Source organism: Dipodomys merriami, unplaced genomic scaffold (assembly GCF_024711535.1).
Source record: "Dipodomys merriami isolate MVZ:Mamm:240054 unplaced genomic scaffold, mDipMer1.0.p SCAF_20, whole genome shotgun sequence".
NCBI lineage: Eukaryota > Metazoa > Chordata > Mammalia > Rodentia > Heteromyidae > Dipodomys > Dipodomys merriami.
The window spans coordinates 30,186,852-30,209,696 of record NW_027203382.1 but is presented as its reverse complement, the minus strand read 5'-3'; the positions used below and the strand labels follow the sequence as shown (position 1 = coordinate 30,209,696).

The 22,845-nt window shown below is 38.0% G+C and overlaps 2 protein-coding genes across 3 annotated transcripts in view; one reads left to right on the top strand and one right to left on the bottom strand.

The window, feature by feature from the left end:
- Fam169a (family with sequence similarity 169 member A) overlaps positions 1-14,749 on the top strand; it is a 50,771-nt gene extending 36,022 nt beyond the window's left edge. For both annotated transcript variants that reach the window (XM_070031358.1, XM_070031357.1), the window contains exons 9-13: positions 1,583-1,622; positions 2,106-2,256; positions 3,637-3,790; positions 8,152-8,355; positions 10,127-14,749. In XM_070031358.1, the coding sequence (XP_069887459.1) occupies positions 1,583-1,622; positions 2,106-2,256; positions 3,637-3,790; positions 8,152-8,355; positions 10,127-10,675 (1,098 nt within the window). In that variant the 3' untranslated portion in view covers positions 10,676-14,749. The remainder of the gene's footprint in view (positions 1-1,582; positions 1,623-2,105; positions 2,257-3,636; positions 3,791-8,151; positions 8,356-10,126) is intronic.
- Positions 14,750-14,784: 35 nt separating this feature from the next.
- Positions 14,785-22,742, bottom strand: Nsa2 (NSA2 ribosome biogenesis factor). The gene is made up of 6 exons (XM_070031359.1): positions 22,618-22,742; positions 20,849-21,036; positions 20,616-20,766; positions 19,421-19,600; positions 17,766-17,958; positions 14,785-15,613 (listed from the first exon to the last, which is right to left on the bottom strand). Exons 1-6 carry the CDS (start codon positions 22,618-22,620, stop codon positions 15,546-15,548), a joined length of 783 nt encoding a protein of 260 aa, XP_069887460.1. The 5' UTR covers positions 22,621-22,742; the 3' UTR covers positions 14,785-15,545.
- Positions 22,743-22,845: the final 103 nt, after the last annotated feature.

The following is a 22,845-nucleotide window of genomic DNA, read 5'->3' as shown; positions in this document are numbered from 1 at the left end:
TTTTTGTTGGTCATGGGGCTTGAACTCGGCTGAGCACTGTCCCTCAGCTGTTTAGTTCAAGACCAGGGCTCTACCACTTGAACCATAGCACCACTTCCGGTTTTTTGGTCCATAATTGGAGATAAGAGTCTCATGGACTTTCCTGCCTAGGCTAGCTTTGAACGATGATCCTCAGATCTCAGCCTCCTAAGTAGCTAGGATTACAGGCATGAGCCACTAGTGCCCAGCCCAAGGCAATTTTTTAAAATCATACTATCTGTCAGATTTACTCTCTTGTTTAGGTTCTACAAGTAGGTTTGTAAGAAATTATATTTACACCTAGTGTTCGAACATATTTATGGGACATAGTGTGACATTTTAGTGTGTATATTGAATGTATACAATATGTAATGATGAGTTCATAGTAACAGGCATATCTCAAACATTTGTCATTTCTTTATGTTGGGAACATTTGGATTCTCATCATCAGTTTTAGTTTTAAAAACATTCTGAATGCAGTCTATGAGCCTATCACACCCAGGTTTTTAGTATGTGATGAGTGTGTGGATGGTGGTATAGTGGAATAGGTATAGACAGTCATATAAAACTATAGTTCTTACATGATTGGGAAATCTAACTGATCCACTGGTGAAACAGAAGTAAATAAATATACTACTCCATAATAATTGGTGTAAATCAATGATTCTAGCAAATGATGGGAGGTACTTGGCTGAGGGGATAGTCTTAAAGGGTGGATGGGAGTTCCGAGATAAGGGTTGTTAGAGCATTTCAGAAGATAGCATATTAAAAAAAAACCAACCAACCAGCAGCTGTTAAAAAAAGGGACACATATAATACAAAAGTAAGTCCTACAGAGTTATTGAAATTATTGAAGAGCTTGTAAGCTTGTGTTGTGTGTAGTGGTAAACTAAAGTGATTTTTCTTTTCAAATTTTTGAGTGAAGTAGCAGCACAGTTTGTATTTTGGAAGCATCATTCTATCATCAGGGTAGAAGGGATTAGACAGTGATAACCAGACCAGGGAGCAGATATTACAGTAGTTCAGGTTAACGATACTAAAGCCATGAACTAAAGCAATTGCAGTATATAGAACAACTCTTCAGTTAAAATTGGAAAGCTTTATGATTTATTCAATGAGGGATAGGAAAAATTTGTTTCTGCCTCATAGGCCTCATAGTGACTGACTGTTACTGCAACTAACCTTGATAGGAAGTAGTGTTGGAGAAAGATAAGGTTCATTTTGTGATGGGTTGAATGTGAAATCAAATGGACTCATCCACTGGGAGATACTGCTTTGCAAATCAGGATTTGAATTAAGGGGTTTTAGATGTTGACATTAAAGTAGTACATAAAAAGGTAAGGAGAGCAGATGGCTGAGGATTGAAACTCCAGTGTAAGCCTGTAACTTTTTTGAAAGATGCTTACATAAATTCTTAGGCTCAAGATAACTGAGACTTCAAATAATCTCTTCATGAATAGTGCTATTTGAAAAAGTTTATTTTTCCTTTGAAACTATGAGTTAAACCCACAGTCAGGGTAAAATAGTTTAAAATATTGGGTATTAATTTATATCTTTGTTTTAGATTGATTCTCTAAAAGATGCCTTTGCAAGCACTTCTGAAGGTAAGAAATTGAGCTGATCTCAGTAAGTTTTTGTGATACTTAGGTGTATGTGTGTGCATGAGTGAGACGTAGAATAAGTGAAGACTTAGCCAGTTCTCACATCTGACCTGTGTTCAAATGCCACTGCTCCTGGTTTTATTGTGTGTGAACATTTAAGGATGCAGGTGCCTTCATCTTTTTTTTGTTCCTTATCTGTGAAATAGGGATGGTCATGTCCTAATTATTTCCCTAAATCATTGAGAATGGGGAAACACTTGGGAAAGTTCAGGGGCAGTAGAGATCATGAGGACTAGTACATTTTGACTAATTTATTTTAAAATTTAGGAAAAAACACTGACATTGTTTTATTAGCCTGATGTGAGGGCAAAAGCACCTCTGAAGGGGGAAATGTGTAAACTAGCATAGTTTTTGATTTCTGTATATTTTGGTAGGTAATCCTTTCAGTACATAATTGAAGTGCTATTTTGCTATTTTCTTCCTCAGGCCATGATAAAACACCTGTTTCTACTCGTACTAGAAGTGGTCATCTAAAGCGGCCAAAGATAGGAAAGCGGTTTCAAGATACTGAATTTAGTAGTTCTCAAGGTGAAGATGAGAAAACTGTCCAGACTTTACCTACAGCTTCAATAAACAAGTAAACAATTGTTTATATTGCTTCCAATCTCTCATTTATTCTTACTTTCATACTATTAGTATTGTAATAAGGATAGCAACTATTTGGTTGTTTGTATAGCAAATACCCTTCTTTAGGAGTTTGTATTATTTAGGCTTCCCTGTACTAGGTGTTACATAGAAAGTGTTGCAAGGAGCATTGCTAGTGAGACATGACATAGATACGCTCTTGAATCTTTCATGTGTGAAAATCCAGGGAACATTCTTGACATTGAGTCATTATTGTCAACCATAAATAATGTAGACAGTTCTTTCAGAAACTGGCAGTCAGCTGAATCAACAGAAGTCATAGGTCAAAACTTTAGTCTGTCTTCTTTTGAATCTTAAGAAAACAAGATTTTAAATTTTATAATAAAATTAGATTTTTCCCAGTATTTCTAATAACTGGGTGTTTTTTGTTTGTACTATACATACATACGTACGTACGTGTGTGTGTGTGTGTGTGTGTGTGTGTGTGTGTGTGTGTGTGTGTGTGTGTGTGTGTGTGTGTGTGTGTGTGTGTGTGTGTGTGTGTGTGTGTGTGTGTGTGTGTGTGTGTGTGTGTGTGGTGTTGGTATCCATAGTTATGGCAAAAGCTGTTAATTGAGATTGTTCCAGGCAAAATGAAGTTTAATTTTCTTCCAGAAGAATAAGATCCAATAGATATGAATAGATAAAAAGACAGGTTTAGTTTAACTGATTTAGAAAATGGTGATGTTATTGACCTAAGAACATGGTTTGAAAGAGAATGAAAAGGATGGATAAAAGGTTGCTTTTGGATCCACAAAACACTAAAGTTGACTCAGTGACCCTTGCTCCTTCAGAATGTTGCTTTATTAGGAAAATATTCCAAGGGGCTAAGATAGGAGTTTGACAAATTTAAGGCCAGTCTGGACTACATGGCGAGTTCCAGGCTAGCCAGGGAAAATGCTGTGAGTCTGTGATTCAAAAATAAAGAATAGAGCTGGTGTGGATATAGCTTAGGGTAAAGTGCTTGTCTAACATAATCAAGGTCCTGGCTTCAATACCAGTTAAAAGAAAGAAAAGAAAAAGAAATGATTCCTCAATTTTTCTGTGTGTTTGTCAGTTGTGGGTTTCAATTCAGAGCCTGGGCATTGTCCCTGAGCCTATTTGTGCTCAAGGTTAGTACTCTACCACTTGAACCACAGCACCACTTCCATTTTTTGAGTGGTTAATTGGAGAAAAGAGTCTCACAGGGACTTTTCTGCCTGGGCTGTTCTCGAACTGCGATCCTCAAATCTCAGCCTTCTGAGTAGCTAGATGACAGGTGTGAGCCACCGGCACCTGGCTAATTCCTGAAATTTTATATAGAACAACTAAAAATAGTATTCTTGTTTTGTAGATTGGAGTCTACTGCACACACTTCAGAGAGCTCAGAAGAATTCCTGGAAGAACCTGAGCAGCGAGTGACAGAATTTGATGACGAAATCAGTGACAAAGATGCACGGCCTGCACTAGAAAACCAAACAGACCTGGAGAAACAAGATGGTGTGAAGGTATGAGTCATTTACTAAATAAATTGAGTAGAAGTACAATAAAATTTAACTTTATCGATCATACATTGTTTGAAAAAATATAAACATAAATTGTCACTAGTGTTAAAAAATACATTATGCCAGGTCCTAATGGCTCATGCCTGCAATCCTAGCTGTTTCAGAGGCCAAGACCTAAAGGATCTTGGTTCAAAGCTACCCTGGCAGAAAACTCTCCAAGATCCCATTTCCAGTGAGTAAAATGCTAGACTCAAGTGGTAAAGTGTCAGCCATAAGCAAGAAAGCCAAGCAAGAGCACAAGCCCTAGTACTTAAAAAAAAAAAAAAAAGCAATAGAACACCTCTCTAGTATGTACTAGTATAGGGCCCTGGATTCTATCCCAGTATTGGGGTGGGAAAAAAAGCATATATAAATCAAGTCACTCAAACACTAGAGTAGGGGTTACTCTATTTCAAGTGAATTTGTAGAAGTTAGAATTATGTTAATATAAATGGGGATATTTAAGAAGCAAGATCTCCCACTGTATTTAAATTATAAATTGAAACATGATATTAAACACTTGTAGGTACACAAATAGTGTGACTTTATAGAACCAGTTAGAATGTCTTCAGGTCCAGCAAGTTCTCATTCTAGTGCCGATTTTGGTTAAGAAGATAGGAATTAGTCATACAGGGCACTGGTTGTCATGCTTGTAATCCTAGCTACTCAGGAGGCTGAGATCTGAAGATTGCAGTTTGAAGCTAGCCAGGAAGAGACTATTTCCAGTTAACCACTTGAAAACTGGAAGTGGTGCTGTGGCTCAAAGTAGTAGAGTGGTAGCCTTGTGCAAAAAAGCTTAGGGATAGTGCCCAGGCCTGAGTTCAAGCCCCCGTAACATACAAAAAACAATTTTTTTAACCACAATCTACTTTAGAAATTTCTGTAAAAATAACTACAATCAGCCAGGCACTGATGGCTGATACCTGTAAGTCTAGCAACGCAGGAGGCTAAGATACGAGAATTGTGAATCAAAGCCAGAGCAAGCCGGGTGCTAGTGGCTCACATCTGTAATCCTAACTACTCAGGAGGCTGAAGGTTCTGAGGATCACAGTTAGAAGGTATCTGGGCAGGAAAAGTCCAGTGAGACTCTTATCTCCAATTAACTACCAGGAAACCAGGAGTGGAGCTGTGGTTCAAAATGATAGAGTGCTAGCTTTCAGCAAAATAACTCAGGGACAATGTCTAGGTCCCAAGTTCAAGCCTCATAACTGACCAAAAAACCCAATAAAACAAAAAAAGCCATCCCAGACATGAAAGTCTGTGGCTCTTACCTCCAATTAATCACCAAAAGCTGGAACTATAGCTGTGGCTCAAGTGGTAGAGTGGTAGCCTTGAGCACAAAAGCTCAGGGACAGAGCTCAGGCCCTGAGTTCAAGCCCCAGGATCAGCAAAATCAATCATATAAAAAAACAAAAGTCCCAAGTTCAAGCCTCATAACTGACCAAAAAACCCCAAAAAACAAAAAAAGCCATCCCAGACATGAAAGTCTGTGGCTCTTACCTCCAATTAATCACCAAAAGCTGGAACTATAGCTGTGGCTCAAGTGGTAGAGTGGTAGCCTTGAGCACAAAAGCTCAGGGACAGAGCTCAGGCCCTGAGTTCAAGCCCCAGGATCAGCAAAATCAATCATATAAAAAAACAAAAGCAAATAGACCCTTTGTAACTAAGTAAACTATTCATCTGGCTTGATTTTCTGTTTTCCACCTCTACAAGAAGTGAATGACTAGATTACCAATTTTATTTTCCTAAGTCATTCTAATAATTAGCTTCTGCTTCTCCTACTTAATGAAATTATATTTAAACTTGACATTTTTCTTCTGGTCAAAAATTGGTTTGCAAAGGCATATAAAAGCAGGATTTACATTCATGCAAATGTTTATGGAAATAACTTATCTCTCAGGTTTTTTCTTCCTTAAACACTAGAATACATTGTAGTATACTTCAATATACTATTCATTCTGAAATTTGTTTCACTCATCTAAGTAAAACAATGAGCACATGGCCTTGTAGGACAAGTGACAACTTATTCCAGTGACTTCCTTTACTTGAGTTAACTATTCTTCACAAGTTCTTTAATCCTCTGGCTTTATAGCACTTCTTTTTTTCTTTAAAAACCATTGAAGTTGGTATATGCATACATCTTTCTATATGTAACTTTTTTTCCATTCTTCTCTTTACTGTGGATATGATAGGAGACTCAGTTATTGACTACCTGTGTTTTTTAAAATTCAGGCACTTGGTGGTTCATACCTGCAGTTTTAGCTACCTGGGAAACTGATTTGAAGGATGGCAGTTCAAGGCCAGCCCATCTCCATCTCCAGTTAACGAGCAAAAAGCCAAAGAGAGCGAGAGAGATAAAAAAAATGCTTCTAAATTAATAAATTGTACATGTATAGGAATGATCAATAACTCTAGATTTTTAATACTGATCTATACTCCTTTGCTTACTAAATGTTTCTGTCTTTTTTAAATGTCAGTATTACGGCTTGAACTCAATATTTTTTTTTGGTCAGTTGTGGGGCTTTAACCCTGGATCTGGGCACTTTCCCTCAACTTTTCAGCTCAAGGCTAGTGCTCTACCACTTGAACCACAGCACCACTTCCAGCTTTTTCTATTTATGTGGTGCTGAGGAATTGAACCCAGGGCCTATGCATGTGAGACAAGCACTCAACCTCTGAGCCACCTTCCCAGCCCGACTCAAATCTATTTTTAAAAAATTACTTATGTATTGAACCTGTTTTCCTATTACATTTATTGGTTCCCAATTCTAAAAGCTGGAGGACTGACATTTTCTCTTTTATTGCTTTTCATTTTTAGTTACCACAATTGTATGTTTTGCTGTATCTTTCTCATTTTCTTCCTTTTAAAATTATCTGAGTGTGGTTGGTCCTTTTATGAATTTACTGTATTTATCTTCTGTGTGCATGTGTACTATGACAGATAGCATATATATTATATGTTAATTATATGTTAACTATATTAATATTACACATATTAATTACAACATATTATATTAATATATAATCATTACAATAATTATATCAATTATATATTAACTATATAGTATGTAATTAATTATATGCTATTAACTATATATTATTAACTATATATTAATAATAGACAATTATTACAAATTTCTATAATTATAGAAAAAAATTTTTTTTGGGTCCAGTCCTGGGGCCTGAACTCTGGGCCTGGGCGCTGTCCCTCAGCTCTTCAGCTTAAGGCTAGCGCTCTACCACTTGAGCCACAGCACACTTCCGGCTTTTTTTCTTTTTGTTTATGTGGTGCTGAGGAATGAACCCAGGGCTTCATGCATGCAAGGCAAGCGCTCTACCACTGAGCCACCTTCCCAGCCCAGAAAATGTATTTTTGAAACAGGGTCTTTATAGCCCAGGCTGGCCTCAGACCTAAAATCTTCCTGCCTTAGCTTCCTGCATATTAGGATCATAGGCACACATGATGTCTGGCCTGAGAAACTTATACTATAAAAAATTTAGTATATAAATACACGAATCTCTGATTTCACTATTCTTTCCTTTTTTTTTTTTTTTTTGGCCAGTCATGGGGCTTGAACTCAGGGCCTGGGCACTGGCCCTGAGCTTCTTTTGCTCAGGGCTAGCATTCTACCACTTGAGCCACAGTGCCACTTCTGGCTTTTTCTGTTTATGCGATACTGAGGAATCGAACCTGGGGCTTCATGCATGCTAGGCAAGCACTCTACCACTTAGCCACATTCCCAGCCTTGATTTCACTATTTCTTTTGGAAAATTTCATATGCGTTCAGAGATCCATTCAAACATGTTTTTGAACACTAGACTACATCAGTTTTCAAATTTTTAAAACAGTGATAAGAGTGGAGAGTATAACAGTGGAGAGTATCAAACTGTCATTCGATTCATTAGTAGTTGACATTAAATAGAAGTAATATGGTGGAAAGAGCTAGATGTTCAGAAATGGCCCTGTACTGACAGTTAGCTGGCTGAGATAGGGGTTCTTTCTTTCCAGCTTCCCACAACACTGATAGTACTTCCTCCCTCTAGCATAGTAAACTTTCATTTCCCAAAGCCTTAAAGATTCCAGTTGCTCAACAGCTCGTGTTTCCTGAATAAGAGCTGGCATCAAGTCAAGACTCCCTCTGGTACCTTTTTACTTAAAATGTTCTCTCCATGATTGCCCTTTAAAAGGAAGAGCAAAAAGGGGAAGCATCTTTTCACTGAATATGACACATAGTGAGCAACCAGAGCACCCTGGAAAGAGACCTATCTTATATAATAAGGAAGCTGGCCTGTAGTTATGTCATGAATTTTTCCTCCTGGTGTAGGACCCTGATTTAGAGCCTATGAATGGTGAAATAGTGGATGATAATCTTAAGACATCACTTACAACTGAAGAGGAAGACTCTACTAGTGAAGGTGTAGAAGAAGAAGTAAAAGTACAGTCTTTTCATTCTGGTGAAGATGCTACAAATCTTGTTCCATTAGTAGCAGAATCTTCAAAGCCTGCTGAGCCTGCTGCACTGGATAAGGTAAGGCTGGAATAAACTCATTTTTTTATACTTAAAAAGTATGTAAATTTCAATGCCATTTGCAGGTAACAGGTGTAGTCTATATATTTTCCTCCATCTTAACATGTACAGTTCTTCAGGAAAATTAACTTTTATGAAGAAAATATAATCAGTAACATTCTACATTATCTTTGTAACCTTAATCATATCTGTCCAGGGAATTCAGTCTACTTTATGATAATGAATTGAATTTTTCCTTTAGACTTAAGAAATACTTGCTGGGCACCAGTGGCTCATACCTGTAATCCTAGCTACTCAGGAGGCTGAGATCTGAGAATCACGGTTCAAAGCAAGCTGGGGCAGGAAAGTCTCTTAAGACTTTTTTTTTTTTTTAATCCGTTGTGGGGCTTGAACTCTGGGCCTGGGCATTGTCCTTCAGCTCTTCAGCTCAAGGCTAGCGCTCTACCACTGAGCCACAACCTCACTTCCTGTTTTCTGGTGGTTTACTGGAGATGAGTTTCACGGACTTTCCTGCCCAAGCTGGCTTTGAATCATGATCCTCAGATCTTAGCCTCCTAAGTAGCTAGGATTAGCCACCAACACTCGGCTTTATGAGACTCTTATCTCCAATAAACCACCAGAAAACTAGAAGTGGTGCTATGGCTCAAAGTGGTAGAGTACTTGCCTTGAACTAAAGAGCTGAGAGACAGTACCCAGAGTTCAAGCCCCACAACCAACAACAACAACAACAACGAAAAAGCAGTACTCATGCCTGTAATCCTAGCTATTCAGGAGGCTGAGATCTGCAAGATCATAGTTGGAACCCAGCCTGGGTAGAAAAGTCTCATGAGACTCTCCAGTTAACCATTCAAAAACTGAAAGTGGAGCCGTGGCTCAAAGACGTAAAGTGTACTTGAGTAGAAATGCTCAGGGACAGTGCCTGGGCCCTGAGTTCAAACTCTACAAAACACACACAAAAAAAGGATAAAACAAGGTTTACCAACTATTGGATATATTGTTGCTTACATAATGTAATTCTGATTTTAGACAGACTAGATTATTGGAAAAGAAACTTGGTACAGTATTTAAAGAGCTTTAATTTTGTTACTTTGGAATATTCCAAAAACCTAAATCAATGAATAAAACTTCCATTGCCTTATCTATCATCTAGTGAAACCAGAGTCAAAGGTAGAAGGGAAACACATGTCCCAGGGCATTCTTTCTTCTGCCTCTAGTAAAACTTAGGAAACTAGGACCTTAGATGATTCAAGATTTTTTATATACGTATGCTGGTCCTAGGGCTTGAACTCAGGACCTTAGCACTGTCTCTATTCTGTTTGGCTTTTTGGGGGGTTAATTTGAGATAAAGAATCTTAGGGACTTTCCTATCCAAGCTGGCTTTGAACTGCAACCCTCAGATCTCAACCTCCTGATTATAGATATAAGCCACCAGTGCCTGAATGATTCATGATTTTGAAGACAATTAATATGAAGTTTAATGTTTAAGTACTCTTTGAGATAAAATAATTACTTTTGTTCTATACACTATATCTATCTATCTATCTATCTATCTATCTATCTATCTATCTATCTATCTATCTATCTAATGTTCCATGAGACAATTTTGAAGACATTGACTTGTATTCAGAATGTATACACATGGTTAAAAAAATAATGAATACTGAATTCTTTCAGTTGTAGGTCAGTGTAATTGCATGTTGATGTCTGAGAATAATACAGTTTAGAACTGTGTTGCAAAAGATTATCTGTTGATCAAGTATTTTATTTTCAGACCCGACATATAACTGACTCAGAAACTTTGATGGATCAAGGCCCATCTGATGACAAGGGGCACACTGAAGAGAAACTGTCCCTAGTTTCAAAAAAGAAAGCACATTTGGGGAGTTCAGACAATGTTGCTACTATCTCAAATGAAGAACGATCTGATAGTGGTTTTCCAAACTCTGTGGTAACAGAATTTTCTGAAGAACCAGTCTCTGAGAATTTATCACCCCACACTGCTTCCTCGTTGGAAGACCAGGGTGAGGAGGTTGCACCTGAGCCCCAGGAAATGTCTACCACTCTTCCTCAGAGTTCTCTAATAGAGGTAGAACTTGAGGATGTGCCATTTTCTCAGAATGCAGGACAGAAGAACCAATCAGAGGAGCAGTCTGAAGCATCTTCTGAACAACTGGATCAGTTCACACAGTCAGCAGAAAAAGCTGTAGATAGCAGCTCCGAGGAGATAGAAGTAGAAGTGCCTGTGGTAGACAGGCGGAATTTAAGAAGAAAGGCCAAAGGACACAAAGGACCTGCCAAGAAGAAAGCCAAGCTGACCTGAAGAAATACGTATGATGAATCCTCTTCTTTGTGACATAATAGTTGTTTTTAAAACATGGTAATTAATAAACAGCATGGGGCACAGGACAAAAATTTCCAAAATTTCAATTTGAACTTATTTACAGTGCAGTTTTTCTCTTCCCTTTAGGAACTAGGATTCACCATAGTTATTAATTTTGCAGGCTATTTTGTGTATATAACAATTTCTTATTTTTATTAACCATGTTTCAATTTTGGGAATCCAGATCATATTATATTTTTCTTTAGCAAGTGGGACATCAGACCATTAATATTAAAAAATAAAAAGTTGTGAAAGTAGTAGGCTTTTTGTTTCTTGTAAGGATTATAAAAATCTTTTATATTAAGGGTTTTAATAGTAAAACATGGTGAGAGTTCTAGAAGTTTTATCTTAGATATCAAAACTCATTTTTTAAAATGTAGGCATGCCTAAAAAAACAAGCATCTTAAGTAAATTAGAATACATAGAACCTCAACTACATGACAGCACAAAAATTTATGGTCAGAGATTTTTGAAGCCAATGTTTTGGTTTTCAGCTTCCTACTTGTACAGTTTCTTTCCACTTCAGTGTCTGTGGATTGGCATATATAAGATCTACTTCTAACCCTTTATGATCTGATATTAACAAGACTTCTGGGGTAACTGGCACGTGGGCACATTATTTAAATTCCATATGAAGTATTAGTTTCCTGTAATTTTTTTATCTTTGCGTATCTGCAGATGCTTACAAGCTTACAAAGTGTACTTCTACTTTTAATCTGGTAAATATTCCAAGTAAGAGAATTTAGGGATACCATTTATCTTGACTATCAGTCCTGCTCACAGATAAATTAAGTTAGAGTATACTTTTGATCCTACCTAGTTAATTCCTGTACTTAAGAAATGTGCAGTTTTCTCCTAATCCTCCTTCTGACCTAATTCTGTAGTCTTATTTTCTCTTCAGTTTGCATCTGTCCCTCTAACTCACGGAGTGATTCTCAGGTTAGAAGGTCTGCCTGCCTTCCTGCCTCCCAGTTTGTGCCCTTGTATCCATATTTTGGGTAGGTATAGAACTATGTCCCACAATCTTAAACCTAAAATGGTAGGGGTAAATCTGCCCTAGAAGTTGTAGTTACAAAAACTTCAATGAATTTGGGGAAATTCAGCTATCCCTTTGGTCTTGTAGCTCTAGATTTGTTCTGAGAGTTCTGGTTGCAAGCTAGCTTATTGTGTGTACTTTGTGTTGCCATAGCAAAAGCATTTATTGGCTTAGGGAAATCTGGAGGGGAAACATCCCATTCCTCAACTGTTTTTGCTATATGGTAATTTATTTTTAAATGTACAAAATAGTTATTTGAGAACTCGAATTTCAAAAGTAATTTTTTAAAATAATACATGTACTTCAATTTGTACTTGACTGGAGAATGTTTTCAAACCACTCAGATTTTTGAACTAGCCTATTCTTGAATCATGTGTGAGTAAGTTACATCTGAGCACTGGTGGTTCATGCCTGCTATCCTAGGTACTCAGGAGGCTGAGATCTGAGGATCAAGGCTTGATGCCAGCCTGGACAGAAAAGTAATCAACAAAAGAGCTGGAAGTGGAGTTGTGGCGTAAGTGTTAGAGCACCAGTCTTGAGCAAAATTCCAAGTGAGGTATGAAGGCATGAATTCAAGCTACAGTAATAGTATAAAAAAAAGAAAAAGAATTGATACATTATGACTTTGTGTCCTTATTTGAAGTGGTATGTTTATGTTGAAGGTCTGCTGTCTTCAGTCAAGTTATGTGTTACCATTACATTACATTTTTAGATGTTATTTTTATAAAGATCTAGTTAAAATATTTAAGCAGACAAAATCAACTCTGCCCTTCATATAACATCTAGATTTATCATATTTGCCATTTTTCTCTAATTGTTCAGAGGCAGTTATATAACTTCTGAGTGAAAATCAAAGTATTTTGGCCAATTTTTTCTACATGAAAGTCATGAATCTATAAAATACATTGCTTTGTATGTTTGTAAAACCTTGTTAATATCACACCTAGGCAAGTAACTAAAGATTCTGAAAACTAACTTCCATTTTTTTCAATTCCTTAGATATTTTACTAATTCTTTTCACCACTTTTCCCTTTAAATTGCTTTCTTTAAATGAGTGGAGTTTCTAAAAAAGTGCGTTTACTGGCAATCTTGACATGTCAGTGGTTCTCTTATTTAAAAAAAAAAAGTATTTATTCATCTACCATCACTGGAGACTAACAGTATAAACTTACTAAATTTGGTTTAAACAGTAACTAAGCAATTTTAAGTCTTTTTGCTCACCATACAAGAAAACTTTTATTGCCTGTTTTTCTTGAGACAGCGTCTGTGTAGTCCAGGTTACTTTTGGAATTTTCCATCCTCCCCGTCTCAGCCTCTAAAATGCTGGTATTAAGTATGGGCACCATGTCTGGCCACCTACTTATTCAGACAGAAAATGCTGAGGATTTATAGATACTAAGGGGAAAAGCTAGGTCACATGGAAAAACCTTTTATATTCAGTAACTAAAATTATATAAAATCCATAGCAGAATTTATCAATAGGAGCCTAAATAAACTTAACCTGATACTTTATTGGAAAAACCATCAGTATCACGGAGGACTGCAATGTGATTTCAACCAGCCAGTCTGAATGTTGAGTGTTCAGTCACATTCTACATAGTCCTTTGTGAACTGGTATTTTGTTTAAAAGCCTTCTTTGCAGAGAAGGGAGTTCACTTCTTGTGTATATACATATATAATTCCTTGTATAATATAAAGCAGATGGTTATTAGCAGAATTTTAGTTTATTCAAATGCTAGACCTCACAGAAATAAGAATTTACTGTAAAGCTCCTCTACAACTTATAAAGGTGAGTTCTATTATGGTTTTTAAAAATATAATCAAATGGCATGGCTTAGAATGTCAGTCTTATACTTAAAATGTGTCTATATTCGTGGCATTTGCATTCAGTGCAGAGATGGTAAAGAGTATAGTTATTATTTACTATCTAGTCATATAGATAGTATAATTATATCAGATGATTATCTATTACCTATAGTCATTCAGTTTACTTTTAAAGACTACCAGAACACTATCTAAAATGGTTTGTAACTATTATAAAGTACCTTGAAAGTTTATGATGGCACTGCATTGAGCCTTTACCTAATACCTAAGTATCTGCTCTTAAGTTCTGCTTTATCCTTTGGGATTACCTTCTAAGGTTTGGTCACACCAGCAAGCTGAAACAGATTTTAATGTAAATAAAGAATTTATACTAAAATTATTCATCTGTGAACAGTATTTTGGAAGCAAATTCCTGCCTTTTGTGTCCATTAGTAGCACTACAGTATTTGAGGTGTGATCCAGTCCAATGGTGTGGTTTGTTACAAATGTTAGTTACCCTTGTTTTCATACTGGTAAAACTTTTGTACAAGACAATGGCTTATTTTGAGTTCTAAAAAAATAAGTAAAAAGCTCGTTTGTGTAGTATCCAGTGATTACCTGAAGTCAGTTCTTTTTATCTTTTCACTTTCTAGAGCTTAATTCGCACACTACTTACTTTGATTACAGGTGAAGTAACTTGAAATCTAATTGTAAGAAAAGTGCAGTCTTGTCCTACTGATTGCCACGCTGGATCATCTTCCTAAGTGTCTGTGTGTATTCTAAAACTCTTGTTTATAAAATTTACAAAAAAAAAAAAAGTTGTCTTATTCAGAGTAGCAAGTCAAGTCGTACTGGAGAAATTTTTCCTTGGTAGTTTTTTTTTTTTTTAAAGTTTAAAGTAGTAATTAAACCTATATTTTGTTACTGTGTTCTGGTCTGTTCTGAAGTTCTTTCCCTTCTGTTCCCAGTATTACTTATGAAATGTGTTTGGATACCGAATTTGTTTTAAATGGATTTCTTAAAGGGACAATTAGTTACACTGATGGTACTTTGAAGACACAAATATGACTTTAATTTTAACTAAGTATCTGCAAATAAATTTCGGGACATCAGTGCAAATTAAGCTAGTTACTTAAATCAATTTTTTAACTATTCTTAAGGTATGTATATATACTATTATTTTTAAGATATAGAAACTGCTTAAACTACATTTTAGTTCACTGACAAACTTTATTTAAAGACTAATCAACAGGTAAAAAGGTATTTCTAAAGTTCTACATTTTCTTGTTGGTATGCCTTCAGATACTTTAAACATTTTATATGCTTAACACATTATGTTTTAATGTTATATTTTTTAGGGTCTGTGAGAACATTGAGGTTGAAAACCACAAAATTTCCTGGTTTTGACTTTTTCTTTTTTTTGGGGTCCGGTCATGGGGCCTGGGCACTGTCCTTTAGCTCTTCGGCTCAAGGCTAGCGCTCTACCACTTGAGCCACAGCGCCACTTCCGGCTTTTTTCTTTTTGCTTATGTGGTGCTGAGGAATCGAACCCAGGGCCTCATGCATGCAAGGCAAGCGCTCTACCACTGAGCCACCTTCCCAGCCCCCCTGGTTTTGACTTCTAAGTGTGAATTCATCTGTTAATATTTTCAACTCTATACTGGTAGTTTTTCCAGTAGTAACAGACTTATATCACCAAATACTCACTTTCATGCAGATACTGTTACCTATATGTTTGCTTTTTTAATCATTCAAGTTTAGTAACATGTAAGCTCTTACCAGTCCCCTATAAATAAATACCAATTTGTAAAAATAGGCCTTTTTTTTTTTTTTTTACAATTTAGTTAACTAGTTTTGTTGATTTCAGCTAAGTAAGGCTATTTGATAGCACTCAGAAACAACACAATGATGGTGGTTTTCCTGATTGGTTCGTAGTCTTCAAAAATTGTAATTACTTGTTTGAAATGTCTGTCAAACCAGTAAGACTGCATTTATACATCCATCATTTTCAGGATTGTTGGTAACTTGTGCATATTTACCTAAGGAAAACAAAACAAGGAGACAAGTGGAATGTTAGCTACCAAAAACTTGTTAAAGATTATGACCTTTGATTTAAAATATAATTATCACTCCTAATATGTAAGAAATTAAAATTAAAGTTTTACAAACATGTCATTCAAAAGCCAATTTTGGGTTCTGCACACAACCTTTTTCTTTTTTGTAGTTAATAAGGTGATGTACATGAGGTTTAGAGTTTCGTGAGTCAGGTAAGGAGTATATTTCTGTGGAAAATGTTACCCCTTCCTTGAATCCAACCTTTATATTAAGTGTTTTCTTAACAGCAGTCTCTATTTGTACCTTATATATATACATACATACATACATACATACATATATACATACATACATATATATTTATACTTATTTCCCCCATGACACTCACTGAAAAATACATACACATAAATACATACATACATACATACATACATACATACATATATATTTATACTTATTTCCCCCATGACACTCACTGAAAAATACATTGCGTTTTGCTCAGTATTGCAATGAGGTCTTATTATGTATACCAGGCTAACCTAGAACTTGAGATCCTCCTCTTTCCACTTCCTGAGTGCTAGGATTACAGGTGTCCACTATACTATGCTCAGTAATGCAAGTACTTTTTTGGTGGAGAGAGGGATAGGGGGTGGTGACAGTAATGTTAGAAATAAATCCCAGGGACTTGTACATATGTAACAAGCTTTCTACCAGTGATCTATAGCCCCAGTCCTTATGGGGTTTTAAAGAGTTTCAGATAAATTTTACAACCTATTCAAAAACTAAGGTCATCCAACATGACATTGAGATAGTGATTCAAGAATTTCAAGGTAGGGCTGGGAAGGTGGCTCAGTGGTAGAGCGCTTGCCTTGCATGCCTGAGGCCCTGGGTTCGATTCCTCAGCACCACATAAGCAAAAAGAAAAAAACCGGAAGTGGCGCTGTGGCTCAAGTGGTAGAGTGCTAGCCTTGAGCTGAAGGGCTCAGGGACAGCGCCCAGGCCCAGAGTTCAGGCCCCACGACCGGACCAAAAAAAAAAAAAAAGAATTTCAAGGTAATTTTCCTTGCCAGAGAACACTGAAATTTAGAAAACATTCTGGACATTAAAACCATAAAATCAAGCAAATAAAAAAAGTTAAAACTAAATGAAAAAGTTTAGTCTTAATTACTGAAATACTATCTTTAGGTTTAATGTATGCCTCTTCCCTCACAATGAATTATTCCATGTAACTTTCCATCTGCTTCCCTCATTAAAAGAAATTTATGAAAAAATCAAATCTAATAGTATATCTTATATACTGAAAACAAACTAAGTTAAAAAACAATTAGCTAGGTGTCGGTGGGCTCATGCCTGTAATCCTAGCTATTCAAGATCTGAGGCTCACAGTTCAAAACTAGCCTGGGCAGGAAAGGCCATAACTTTTTTTTTTGGTCGGTCATGGAGGCTGAACTCTGGGCCTGGGTACTGTCCCTCACGTCTTCAACTAAAGTCTAGCGCCCTACCACCACTTGAGCCACAGCACCACTTCCAGCTTTTTTCTGCTTATGTGGTGTTGAGGAATTGAACCAAGGGCCTCATGCATGTGAGGCAAGCACTCTACCATTGAACCAACTTCCCAGCCTGGTCATGAAACTCTTATCTCCAAATTAACCACCAGAAAATGAGAAGTGGCTCTGTGGCTTCAAGTGGTAGAGTGCTAGCCTTGAGCTGAAGAGGGCAAGGACAGCACCCAAGCCCAGAGTTCAAGCCCCACGACTGACAAAAAAAAAGGGGGGGGGCTGGGAAGGTGGCTCAGTGGTAGAGTGCTTGCCTTGCATCCATGAGGCCCTGGGTTCGATTGATTCCTCAGCACCACATAAGCAAAAAGAAAAAGCTGGGAGAGGCGCTGTGGCTCAAGTGGTAGAGCGTTAGCCTTGAGCTGAAGAGTTGAGGGACAGTGCCCAGGCTCAGAGTTCAGGCCCCACCAAAAAAAAAAAAAAAAATTCTTTGTAAGAGTTACATTTGATTACACCAAGTTTCAACTTATTTAGGTCTTCTACATTAAAAAACATTTTACACTAACCTAAAAAAGAAATCAAATTTCTACTAGGACTACAGAACATAGAACAACAGTCCCATATTCAAAGATTTACTTACCCCAAATAACCTTGCCTCCTTGTGTCACTAGCCCCAGCTCACTCACGTTCACTTCAATGACTGTCCCTTTGGTAATGACACCCAAAGTTGTATACAGTGGGGATGAGGGATTCTTTTTCACACCAAGTATTGGCAGGCAAAAGGTGGCTTTCAGTTCAGGATGTGTTACATGGGCCTTCTTGAAACGTAAGCCCTAGAAGGTCAAACACAAAAATGTCTGAGTCCAAAATGTTAACAAGTAGACTTTTTGGATGTTTTTCAATTTTCTTAAGCATGGGCTGAATAATGTCAGATTTTAAACTATCAGATAAAATCATAACATTTCTATAGACTTAAAAAACAAAACAAAACAAAACTGACAGAGAAGCCAGGTACCAGTGGCTCACGTGTAATCCTAGCTACTCAGGAGCTTGAGATCTGAGGATTTTAGTTGGAACCAGTCTGGGCAGGAAAGTCTGTGAGATTGTCTTATCTCCAAATAAACACCAAAAAACTGGAAGTGGAGCTGTGGCTCAAGTGGTTGAACACTTACCTTGAGCCAAAATGCTCAGGGACAATGACCATCCTCTGAGTTCAAGCCACACAGACACTCCAAAAAGAAAAAGAGCCCACCAAAAAACCCCAACTAAGGGAATCCTTACTAGGTCTAGATAGCAAACTTTTAGAGTTTGTAGGCCATGTGATCTGATGTTACGGCTTCCCTTCACTAAGACTTTGTTTATAAAAGCAAGACTTCATATTTAAATACACCAAAAGTTACTCAGGTTGAGCACTATGATTAATACCATCTGTTTTTCTCTTTCCAATTCCTTCTCTTTCTAAGCAATTAGATATCTAGCAGTAAAATTCAGTTTCTTTGAAGGGATTCTATAAAAATACACAATTATATTTCCCCCCCAAAGAGGTAGACAAATGGGAGTTAGGGCATTTGTTTGGGGGTATAGTTACACCGCTGCCATAGAAAAGCCACTTTTCTATTCCCCCCTAGCTCTTCTTTTTGCTGGCAATATCTTGAATGATTTCAAAAGAATTACGTTATTGACCTTGCTGGGTGCCTGGTGGCTCACACCTGTAATCCTAGCTACTCAGGAGGCTGAGATCTGAGGATTGAGGTTCAAAGCCAGGCCCAGCAGGAAGTGAGATTCTTATCTCAAATAAGCCACTCAAAGCCAGAAGTAGCGCTGTGCTCAAGTGGTAGAGCACTAGCCTTGAGCTGAAGAGCTGAGGGACAGCACCCAGCACCAGAGTTTAAGACCCATGACTGAAAAAAAAATGATACTGACTTTACTGCAGTCTGACTCAGTGACAGTACAGTACTACCTAAGTTGTCTAACTGGTCTCAAAGACATAGACAAATGTTTTGAAGTCTATCAGTGTCAAGCATGTTGAAAATATAAAATGTGACTATATGTAGAAAATGGAGATTTAAAATTTTTTTCATATACTTTTAGGAATATGGAAGTCATGAGTCTTGACTATAGGAAGAAAATGTTAAGTAATTCCCATCAATAACAAAGTAACAAAAACAGTATAAAACTTTTTTTTCAACCTGGTTCTCATACCAGTTTTAGGAACTTCAGGAAACTCTAATGGACTTTACCAATTTTAACAAAGGAATTAACACTGAAGTCACTGCACTTTTGCCAAGGACTTACCATTGGTCTGATGAACCTTTCATATTTAGGAGGCTTTCTTGTAAAGCCATCTCCAACAAAGCAGACTTTAGTAACCATCCTCTTCCATGCCTTCTTTTTCCTCTTTCCTGTACGAATAACTTTTAATACTTCTGTTTCTCCCTGGGCCCGAACTTTTGGCAGAGGGACTTCCCACTTTCCCTAAAAATGGGAATTGATATTTTAAGTAAAGGACAATGAGAATAAATCAAACATGCTTTGGTCTTATGAAGTAATAGATTCACTTTTTTCCCCCTAACATTCAACACATTTGGTTGAGTTTTCTACAAATATAGTCTCCTTAGCCATGATCACACAAAACTAAGTTGATAAATCATGGCGACATCAGGTATTGAAGCTAAAAATATTAAGGCCTTATAATGGGTAATTAAAAATACATCTACAGCAAAGCAGTAGCTTCTGTAAGTAGTGATGTACTTACTCTACTAGTCAGTAACATAAAATCTTGCCAAATGTACCTCAAGTGGACTTTTGGATTATACTACTAGCAAGAAAATCTCTCAGTGGATGTTTTGTTCCTCTCTATAATGCAAAGTTTTATGTACACACAACAGCAGTGGAAAAATTCTGGACCTTGGGCTGGGAAGGTGGCTCAGAGGTAGAGCGCTTGCCTTGCATGCCTGAGGCCTTGGGTTCGATTCCTCAGCACCACATAAGCAAAAAGAAAAAAGCCGGAAGTGGCGCTGTGGCTCAAGTGGTAGAGCGCTAGCCTTGAGCTGAAGAGCTGAGGGACAGCGCCCAGGCCCAGAGTTCAGGCCCCACTACCGGACCCCCCCCCCCCCAAAAAAAGAAAAATTCTGGACCTATTACTAAGATACCAATTTCAAGAGCAGCATCACTATTTCATAATTAACCATGAAGAATGACTGAGAACTTATGGGACTCCACTCTTGTGAAACAAGGGGTTAAAGAGATAACCAATAAGGTTTCTTTTGGTGTCATACAATGATATTCTAGCAAGTTTAAATAAAAACAAAATATCACATTCTAAAACCTGGTGATGAGAAATTATTTAATCAAATATGCAAACTTCAAAAAATTACCTAAAAATTGTGAATAAGAATTGCCCTTCATGTTTGAAATTAAACTGAAGAAAAACTCAGAACGAATTTAACTGTCCTGAACAAAAGAGAAGACTTCAAATTTTACTGCTTACCGCCTTCTCTTTCCGTTTTTGTTTAATCATATTGGATAGTACTTTTGCTCGGGACTGTCCTTCTCTGTCCAGCAAATAGGCAGGTACTGCTCCCTGAGGAGTCTTCTCATCATCTTTTTGTTTGGTGTTTCTCTTTTCATGCATCTTGATGCTATCAAGAAGGAAAGAAGATTCAATAATAACCCCTAACAACAGATAGTAACTTGTTAGGTGAAATGAATGGGCCCACTTACGTCTTTTTCATTTGTATTTTCTCAGCATGGCGCTGTTTGTGGTAGAGCTTAGCCTTCAGGCCAATCATTTTTTTTGCCTTCTTTGACCGTTCATGAGCCTCTCGGCTTTCTTTCTTTCTTTTTTTCTCATGGTAATCCAGACGATATCCATAGCGTTTACGGTGTAATTCAATATATTCATTTTGTGGCTATAATGTAAGAAATGTTACTTTAAATTGTAAAAGTAGTGACAAAATTACTCTAAAATTATGACACAGTACGTAGATACAATCCTGTATTGTCCTCACTTGCTTATTCCCATGATATAAGACATATTTTAATCTTGGATAAATGAAAAGCATACATCTGTAATAATCTCAGTGAGTTACTTGGTTAAAAGAATGATCTGACTGCAGAAATCTCTTCTTACCATTAGTAAGGGAAACTGCCTTTCAAACATTTCTAATTTATTAAAAGAATATATTTTATTGAAGTATAACTTGTACATGATAAAACTTGCCCATTTTAGGCCAAGTTTTGACTGACCACTACAATAAAAATATTTCATCACCCAAAGTTCCCTTGTGCCAGTTTGAAACCAATCATCTTCCTTATCCTCAATCTGTTATCTCTCCTTAGGATTTTGTCTTTCCCAGAATGAAATGTGAACAAGATCTATGTTATGTACATCCTTTTGCATATGGTTTCTTTCATTTTGCTGAAGACTTAGGGGTTTTTCCTACTTTGTTGGATATGTCAGTACATCAGCCCTTTTTATTGCTAAGGATGTTATTTAAAGATGAAAGATTTATAGTTTTGGGTATTTAGGAATAAGGCTGCAATATAAAGTTGCATGCCTTCCTGTTTTCCAAAGTGGATGTATTTTGTATTTCACTAGTAATGTATAGAATCCTTTTTGTATTTTAAATAAGCTGCTTTATTTTAAACACGTGGCTGGTCTATATCTTCGTTTTAAGATCCCCCAAATACAGCTGGAAGCCGGTGGCTCAAGCCTGTCATCCTAGCTACTCAGGAGGCTGAGATCTGAGGATCACGGTTCAAAGCCAGAAATTACTTCGCTGATTTATCCTTTGGCAAAGGCCCATCAGTTTCCTAAGTAGGAAAGTCCAGGAGACTCACCTCCAAATAACCACCAAAAAGCCAGAAGTGGAGCTCGGCTCAAGTGGCAGAGTGCTACTCTTGGAGTGGAAATAAAAAACGAAAAGCCTGGGATAGCCTGGAGTTCAAGCTACGCGATCGGCACAAAACAACGACCGCAAAACTAAAACGATGCCAAGTCCAGTCCCGCTCAGCGAACCAGGCTAAGCAACCGCGAACAAAGTCGTGAGGCGGTGGTATCAACCGCTATGGCTCAGGCTTTGTGGCGAGCACAAAACCACGAGGAGGCATTCCTTGAGACGGAGGAGAGCCGATGTCTTCGGGGACTGGCCTCTGGCAAGGGGACTCAGTTTCCCAAGTGGTCAAGGGATGCGCTGGTGTCGACGCGTACTGTAGATGACCACACACCTCCAGCATGTTCCCACTAGTCTCAGCCACCACGGGCACGGGGCTCCGAGACTGGTGACCTGGCAAACGCCACCCGGTGCCCCCGTGTGTCTGGCAGACTGCATACTCGACGCCCGCCCAGCACGGCGCTGCCCGAGCTCCGCGGAGACCGCCCGCCCTCCCCCCGCCCCGCACTTCCGCCCCGCCGCACTCCCGGCACCCCGGCTCCGGGCCCCCCCGGCCCGGACACCTGGCGTCACGAGCGCCCGAGGCGGCCTGCCTACCATGACGAGAGCCGCGGGCCCGCCGGGCGCAGTCTCGGGCGGGCAAAGGCACTCTCAGCTTCGGGGGACCCGGACACGCGCAACAGGCCTCGGCGCAACCCGGGACCGGAAAGAGCAGCTCCCGAAAGCCGCCGTGGGAACAGCAAATGCGACGCAGACGTTCCGACTCTCGGTTCTCCGCATTCAGTCCGGCGCCGGAAATTGCTAGCCGGCGCTATTTGCCTGTTG